The sequence below is a fragment of the Tupaia chinensis genome, unplaced genomic scaffold, assembly GCF_000334495.1.
Source record: "Tupaia chinensis unplaced genomic scaffold, TupChi_1.0 Scaffold000093_1, whole genome shotgun sequence".
NCBI lineage: Eukaryota > Metazoa > Chordata > Mammalia > Scandentia > Tupaiidae > Tupaia > Tupaia belangeri.
Window position 1 is genome coordinate 10,090,012 of NW_006159555.1, and position 8,398 is coordinate 10,098,409.

At 43.0% G+C, this 8,398-nt stretch overlaps 1 protein-coding gene across 3 annotated transcripts in view; it reads left to right on the forward strand.

The window, feature by feature from the left end:
* The window catches only part of NFX1 (nuclear transcription factor, X-box binding 1), an 84,454-nt gene that overhangs the window by 2,525 nt on the left and 73,531 nt on the right, over positions 1 to 8,398 (forward strand). For 2 of the 3 annotated variants that reach the window (XR_003548507.1, XM_006143102.3), the window contains exon 2: positions 954 to 1,958. The exons of the other annotated variant lie outside the window; for it this stretch is intronic. Coding sequence is in view for 1 of the 2 variants with exons in the window: in XM_006143102.3 (XP_006143164.1) it covers positions 954 to 1,958 (1,005 nt within the window). In the remaining variant the exon portion in view is untranslated. The remainder of the gene's footprint in view (positions 1 to 953; positions 1,959 to 8,398) is intronic. 3 annotated transcript variants of the gene reach the window in all.

Sequence of the window (8,398 nt, forward strand, 5' to 3'; positions counted from 1 at the left end):
GAAAGACAGAGACCAGGACACAGAAAGCAAGAAAGCACCTCCCAGCGGGGGATGGCCATGCCACCATCCCTTCTCCATTTTCCTCTTGGGATCTTGGGCACACACACACACACACACACACACACAAACACACGCCTAGCATGAATTTAAGCCACTGGATCTGGGTCTCAAACCATTGTCAACTATGTGGGAGTTCAGCAATGTAACCACTATGCCATCTGCTGTTCCCCAAGCCTGGAGTGTTTTTTAAACTCCTGGGGTTGGGATTCAGACTGTGGTCGGCCATGTGAGATGCTGTTCCCTCAGCACAGAGCTTAACCATTGTGCTATGTGGTTGGTCCCTGAGTTGAAATCTACCTCTGTGGGCCAGGGCAAGTTACTTACTCTCTCTGCCTCAATTTTCTCATCAGAAATGTAAGGGTTAAATGAGTTAGCATGTGCGAAGTACCAGAAGAATAATAATGTAAGGGTTATGTGAGTAACACATGTGAAGTACCTGGCACATACTATGTACCTAATAAATGTTAAGAGCCTGTTTTGTTTTGCTTTTTGGGGGGAGAGGTTTTTGCTATAGGGCACATGCACACACCAGAGAGAGAGAGAGACAGAGACAGAAAGCGAGAAGTCACCATAGGTGACTACATGGGTATCCAGAAACCACCCCCAGGGTGGAGGGCCATGCCACAGTCCCCTCTCCTCCATTCTTCTCTTGGGATCTTGGGCTCACACACAACCTGGTGTGAGTTCAAGCCACCAGTCTGGGACTTGAACCGTGGTCGACTACCTGGGAGTGCAGCGACAGAGCCATTATGCCAATAGCTGGTCCCATCCCAAGAGCTTGTTTTATATGAAAGTCCTTAGGAAAATAGTTTTTCAGTATGATATAGTCTTCTGGACTTCATGGGTGACAGATACATTTTTTTTTACTGGCATGTCTATTTCTTTTGTCCTAGGTACTTTTAAATTCAATACAGATGCTGCTGAGTTTGTTCCTCAGGAGAGAAAAAATTCTGGTCTCAATTGTGGGACTCAAAGGAGACTAGACTCTAGTAAGACTGGTAGAAGAAATTATAATTCACCACCTCCCTGTCACGTTTCCAGGCAAGTTCCTTATGATGACATCTTTCCTGTTCATCAGCATAGTTATCCTTCTGGAAACAAACCTAAAAGTCAACAGAATTCTTTCCAGTCATCTGCTTCTAATAAATCACCCAAGAACCATGGCCTTCAGAATCAACTTTGGCAAAAATCAAAGAGTGAAAAGCAACATATCAGAGTAAAGAAAGTACAAGGTGTCACTGAGCAGAACTCAGATACAACTGATATAGAAAGTGTGTTGAGATCAGAGAATGGGACAAATCCCAGAGAGCATAGTCCTTCTGAGAGTGAGAAGGAAGTTGTCAGTGCAGATCCCAGGGGAGCGAAACCAAAAAAGACAACACAGTTTATATACAACCATGGTAGAGGACCAAAAGTCAAGGGGAAACTCAGATGTGAATGGAGTGGCAAAGTAACTCCAAAACCTGAGGATGCCAGACCTGAAAATACCAAACCTGTGGGGATTTCCCACCCTGACTCTTTAGATGCATCCATTAGAAAAGGAGTATTGGATGGGTATGGGGCTAGAAGGAATGAACAGAGAAGATACCCACAGAAAAGACCACCGTGGGAAGTTGAGGGGGCTAGGCCAAGACCAGGCAGGAATCCACCAAAACAGGAAAGCCAACGACATATGAACACAGGACCCAAGAACAACATGGTCCCGGTTCTGAAAGATAAGCTCAGTGAAAGACCAGCAAAATCTGCCTGTGATAGTGGGAACCTGGCAGTTGTCAGCAAGTCTTCCAGAAGAGCTGACCAAGAAAAATGCACCGTAAGGAGGCAGGATCCTCACGTAGTATCTCCTTTCCCCCGAGGCAAGCAGAACCATGTGCTAAAGAATGTGGAAACGCACACAGGTAAACCTACCTAGATGGGTAGAAATATTTGTGTCTTATGTTAATTTTAATTATTTATTTCAAAGTTTATCTCTTCTATGAATGAGTATCTCTAATAGGGTCCTGATGCTGGGATTCAGCCAGCCCCAGATCATAAGCATGCATGTGTCCAGCGTACTCAGAGAGGTCTTTGGATGTGAATCCAGAACCTTCCCGTATGGGTCAATCTCACAGAGCATTGATTGTGTTTTACTACTGTATCACTATCCAGCCCCTATTTTAATTCTTTAGTAAGGAATACAGTCACACAATTTAAGAACCAAAAAGGTATAAAAAGGTGAAAAATCTTTATATTCGCCATTGGCCAGGGCTCTGCCACTACTTGCTTCTAGCCTCTCTAATAGGTAACCACTTTTTTTTTTTTTTAAAAAGAGAGAATTTTGCTATAGGGTGCACATGCTTGCCAGAGAGATGGGACAGAAAGTGAGAAATCACTCCACAGAGGGGATGGCTGTGCCACAATCCCTTATCCTCCATCCTCTTCTTAGGATTTTGGGCACACAACGCACAGACACACCTAGTGAGTTTTAAGCTACAGTCTGAGACTAGAACCACGGTTGAATATGTGGGAGTCCAGCTATGTAACCATTATGCCATCTGCAGGTCCTATCACTTACTTAGTTGTTGTTTTTTTTTTTAAAACTTTACTTATTTTATTTTATTTGGCTTGAAAGGGACATAGAGAACACGAGAAACCAAGCTGCCAGGTCTGGGACTCAAACCATGGTTGGCCACATGGGAGTGCCCCTATTCGCCATGCCACCTGCCAGCCCCACAGTTACTTAGTTTCAATACATCATAAGTAAATATAAATAAGAACTTTTTATTTTAATAAACAGAAAACATTTTAGAATCATTTTACTTATCTTTATTCATTTATTTATTTGACCAGAGGGACAGGGTCAGAGAGAAAGTGAGAAGTCAAGCTGCCAGGTCCAGGACTCGAACCTCCGTCAGCCATGTGGGAGTCCAACACCCTTAGTCACCACGCCACCGCTGGCCCCAATAGATAGAAGTTTTTATGGGTTTTTATTTTTAAATTTTTTTAAATTGTACTTACCAGAGAGAGCGAGCGCACTACCCTGTTGGGACATGATAACACTAATCCTTTCTCCTCCATTTATTCATCCTGTCTGGATTTGGGGCATGCACACATGTGTACTGTTTTTTTGTTTTTTGTTTTTCTTTTTTAAGAGTTACTTTTTTATTTAATTTGATTTACTCGTATTACTATTATTATTTAATTTTTCTATAGAACACAAGTGCTCACCAGCAAGAAAGAGAGAAAGTGACAAAGCACTCCATCAGGTCCAGGATTCAGACCATGGTCAGCCATGTGGCAGGTCCAGCACCTTAACCACCAAGCCACCTGCTGGTCCCAGTACCGGTGTGTTTTTTAAGCCATGACAAACTGTGGTCAGCCATGTGGAATCTGACTCCCAATGTAGAGTGCTTAGCCACTATACTATTGGCCCAGTACAAGGGTTTTTAAAAATTCAGATATGGGTAGTATAGATGTCTGCTTAGATTTTTTTTTTGAGTTGTGAAAGCTCAGGTAGGGGGTAGTAGCATCTCCACTACCTTTGCTGGTTCCAGCCTGTGTCATCTTAATCTGCCCCGTCTTGTTTGCTCAACTGGAATAATTCCTAATTGGTTTCACCATCTCTTAATTTCTCTCAGTTCATCTCTTAGAGAAGCATCAAAGAATATGTATTCCACCTAAAATACGTGTTGAACTATGTCAGTCCCCTGCTTAAATTCTGTATACTGGTCCTCATCACCTGCATATTGTAGCTTCTGCCCTAGTCAGCAACCATATTTTCTTTTCTTTTTTTTTTTTTTAAGAGGTTTTTGCTCTAGGGCACGTGCGCTCGCCAGATAGACAGAGACAGAGACAGAAAGCAAGAAATCAGCCCCCCAGGGGGGATAGCCACACCACAATCTCATCTTCTCCATTCTCTTCTTGGGATCTTGGGCACGCATGCACACCGCGGCCTGTGTGAGTTTTAAGCCACCGGGTCCGGGACACGAACTGCGGTCGACTATATGGGAGTCCAGTGACATAGCCATTACACTAACAGCTGGTCCCAGCAATCATATTTTCTGATGCCTCAGTCTGCACTACATTTTATACTCTGGATTCTATACCATTTTGTCTTTCGATGCTATTGATTTCTTTCTATTTTAAATTGCCTGAGGGCACAGGTACTTGCCAGAAAGAAAAGGGAGGGAGCAGGGTGTAAAGCAGCCCCCCAGTGTGGCATAGTCTCACTATAATCTCTTTTCCTTCATTTCTCCATCCTATAGGATTTGAGGACATGCATGCATATGTACCTGGCATGTTCATCTAGCCTCCGTTTCTGGGATTTGTACTGTGGTGAGCTGTGTGGGATCTGGCTCTCTGAACCACTAGGTTGTAGGACTGGCTCTCTGTCTATAATTTCTACCACTTAGCTCATCAGTGAATTCTTATTCATTATTTGAAAGTTAGTTTAGTCACATGTCTAAATTTCCTCATGAGCCTTTACCATCTTGGTCTTCCTCCAGTTTGTTTTATTTTATTTTAGATTTTTGCCTTAAGGTATGTGTGCTCATTTTAGAGAGACCGAGAGAGGGGATGTGAGAAATCATCCTGCAGGGGAATGCCCACACTTCAATCACTTCCCCATTCTCCTTTCAGAATTTTGGGCATGTCATGTACATGATCCTGGAGTGATTTTCAACCTCCAGGTCTGGGGCTCAAAGCACGGTCAGCCAGGTGGGAGTGCAGTGCCTTAAGCATCATGCCACCTGATGGCTCCCCTCCAGTAGCGTTTTGTTTTGTTTTGTTTCGTTTGTTTTGTTTCAGTTTGCCCAGGACTTGGGGAAAGAGGGAGAGCAAGAAAGCAAGCCTCCAGGTCCAGGACTCGGACCCTAGTCGGCCATGTGGGAGTCCAGTGCCTTAACCACCACACCACCTGCCGGCCCCAGCCCCCCTCCAGTTTATTAAATTTTTTTTTTCTTTATTAGAGCACATATGCATGCATGACAGAGAGACATGGAAAAACAGGGAGGATTATCCTCCACAAGGTCTGGTTATGCTTCGGTCTGCTTTCTCCAGTCCTCCAACCCATAGATCTTAGGCACTCACTTGCCCAGGATGTTTCAAGCTGACCAGCCCAAGATTTGAACCGTGGTTGCCTTATTGCTGCAGTATGGAGCTGGCCCTCCCTCCAGTTTAACACATAAAATGCCCATAACGTTTTTCTACTGGCTTATAATTTTTCTATTGATAGTTGCCTGCTTTACCAGGCAGCCCTTCTTGAAACCTCAACATATATGGAAAACAAAGCGTAATTCTGCTTTGAGATGAACTGTCAGAGTTGTTTTTGAGTCTTAAGTGTGGTTAATAGTTTATGTTACTTTATACTGAATTACCACAAACATAGTGGTTTAAGATAACATAAATTTATTATGTCACATTTTGTCTGGATCAGGAGTAGGTAAAGGTTAGCTGAGTTCCTTGTCAGAGTCTCATAGGGCTGAAATTTGGCGAAAGATGTCTCATTTGAGATTCAGGGTCCTCTTTCATGCTCACTGATTATTGGTAAGATTCAGTTCCTTATGGGCCTAGGACCAAGGTCCCTGTTCTCTTACTAGTTGTTGGCCAAGGAGTCACATTCAACTCCTAGAGGACACTTACAGCTCCCTGTCACATGGCTCTTGCCACAGCATGTTAGTTTGCTTCATGGAGACCCTGCTGCTACGTGGAAGCATATGCTGCAGCTTCACATCTCTCTTACTTTTGTCTTTGTGCTCTAGACTCTTTTAAAAAGCTCACTTTGGGCCAGCAGGTGGCATGGTGATTAAAGGCACTGGATTCCCACATGGTTGGTTCGAGTCCCGGACCTGGCGGCTTGCTCTCTCACTTTCCCTTTCTTTCTCTCTCTGTCTGGTCAGATTAAAAAATAATAGCAAATGAAATTAAATAATTTTTTTTTAAAGGCTCACCTTGGGACCAGCAGATTGTGTAATGGTTACGTCGCTAGACTCCCTTATAGGTGACCAAGGTTCAAGTCTTGGACATAGTGACTTGAAACTCATGCCGGACACGTGTGTGTGTGTGTGTCTGTCTGTCTCCAAGATCCAAGAGGAGAATGGAGAAGTGATTGCAGCTTTGCCATCCCTCCTGGGGATGATTATCCCTGGAGGGGGTGATTCCTCACTTTCAGTCTCTCTCTGACTCTCTGGCAAGTGCAAGTACCCTACAGCAAAAATCTCTCAAAAAAAAAAAAAAAAGGGCCCACTGATTTAAGTCAGGCCCACCCATACTCCAGGGGAGGAGATTATAGAGGGTCTGCATGCCACAGAGGTGGGAATTTAGGAGGCAGTCTTAGAATTCTGCCTAAGAAATTTCTCAGGGCTGCCTTCTGTGCAGATAGCACGCCTGCAAACATGGTGAACGTCCCTAAAACCTGCCGGACTTTCTGTAAAAAGTGTGGCAAGCACCAACCTCATAAAGTGACACAGTACAAAAAAGGCAAGAGTTCTCGGCATGCTCAGGGAAAGCAGTGGTATGACAGGAAGCAGAATGGCTATAGTGGACAGACTAAGCCTATTTTCCAGAAAAAGGCAAAAACTACAAAGAAGATTGCACCGAGGCTTGAGTGTGTTGAGCCCAACTGCAGATCTAAGAGAATGCTGGCTATTAAGAGATCTAAACATTTTGAACTGGGAGGAGATAAGAAGAGAAAGGGTCAAGTGATCCAGTTCTAAACCTCATCTTTTTTTTTATGAAGATGACAAAATCTTGAGGTGAATGTTGACTTCATTTGATTATAGTTTGTCTTTTTGTGAGGGAATAAAGTAATCAATAAAATTCCTCTTTGGGGTAAATTTGATTCATGGTACAAAAAAGAAAAAAGAAATTTCTCAGGGCCTTACATCCTCACCTTATTCACAATCTGGAGAACATTCATAGGTGTTAAGTAAATACTGTGTGCTCTGCACTTTTCTAGGTACGGGGAATACTGAGGGATTTTGCTTTCTGCAATAGTAAGGAAGATAGGCAGAAAGCACTTAAATATTTAATAAATCAGGTAGTGATAAGGGCCCAAAAGATATATAAAGCAGGTCAAGAGGACAGAGTAATAGGCAGGCTGTTTTAAATACATGATGTCTTTGATGAGAAGACATTAAAGAGACCAGAGTGAAGTGCAAGGTGCCCCATGTGGATCTCTGGAGAAGAGCATTCCAGACAAAGGGAGAAGTAAATTTAGGAGGAGAAGGCAATAATGAGATGACTGGGTGAGGAGATTAGAGAAATAGCAGCAGCAGAATCCTGTGAGATCTTAATATTTGGTTCTGAGTAAAGATGAGAAGGTATAGAAAGGTTTTGAAAGAGGGATAGACATTCTAAAATGATCATTCTGTCTGCTATATAGAGAATAGACATTAAGAAAACAAAGAGAGGGAACCAGCAGTTAGCGTAATGGCTATGTCGCTGGACTCCCACGGAGTCGACCGCGGTTCGTGTCCCGGACCCGGTGGCTTAAAACTCACGCCGGGCGCGTGTGTGTGCGTGCCCAAGAGCCCGAGAGGAGAATGGAGGAGAAGGGATTGCGGCGTGACCATCCCCTCTGGGGGGTGATTTCTCGCTTTCTGTCTCTATGTCTCTCTCTGTCTGTCTCTCTCTGTCTGTCTGGCGAGCGCACGCGCCCTACAGTGAAAATCTCTCCAAAAAAAAAAAAGCACATGAACAAGAGGCAGTAATAGAGATTTGAATTGGGGTGGTAGTGGTGGAAAAGGTAAGAATTGGTTAGACTTTGGATGTATTTGGAAAGTAGAACTGACAGAATTTGCGGAAGGATTGGCTCTTAGATACAAGAGAATGGGTGGAGTCAAGGATTTTGTGCCTGAGCAGTTTAGCAGGAAGGAATTGCCATTTATTGAAGAGGTAAAGTTTGGGGGAGGAAAAGATATTGTTTTCAAAACATTTTCATTTAGAATAATTTTAAACTTACAGAAAAATTGGAAAGGTAATACAAAGAATTTCCATATTCCTGCACCCAGCTTCCTTTAAAGTTATCGTCTTCCATAATAGAGCGCCTTTGTCAAAGCTGAAACATTAACAGTGGTGCAATAGTATTAGCTAAACTAGACTTTGAATTTCGCTAGTTTTCTACCAATGTCCTTCTTCTGTTGCAGCATCTAAGCCACGATACCACATTGCATTTAGTCACGTCTCCTTAGTCTCCTTCTGTCTATGACAGTTTCTTAACCTTTTTTGGTTGGAAATGGTGTTTTTATTTTGTTTACTGCTTGTTCAGGGAAGGTAAAGAGTTGGTTAAATTTGAGTTGCTTATTATACTTCTAAATGGACACATTACATAGGGAATTAGATATAAAATAGTGGCATTCAG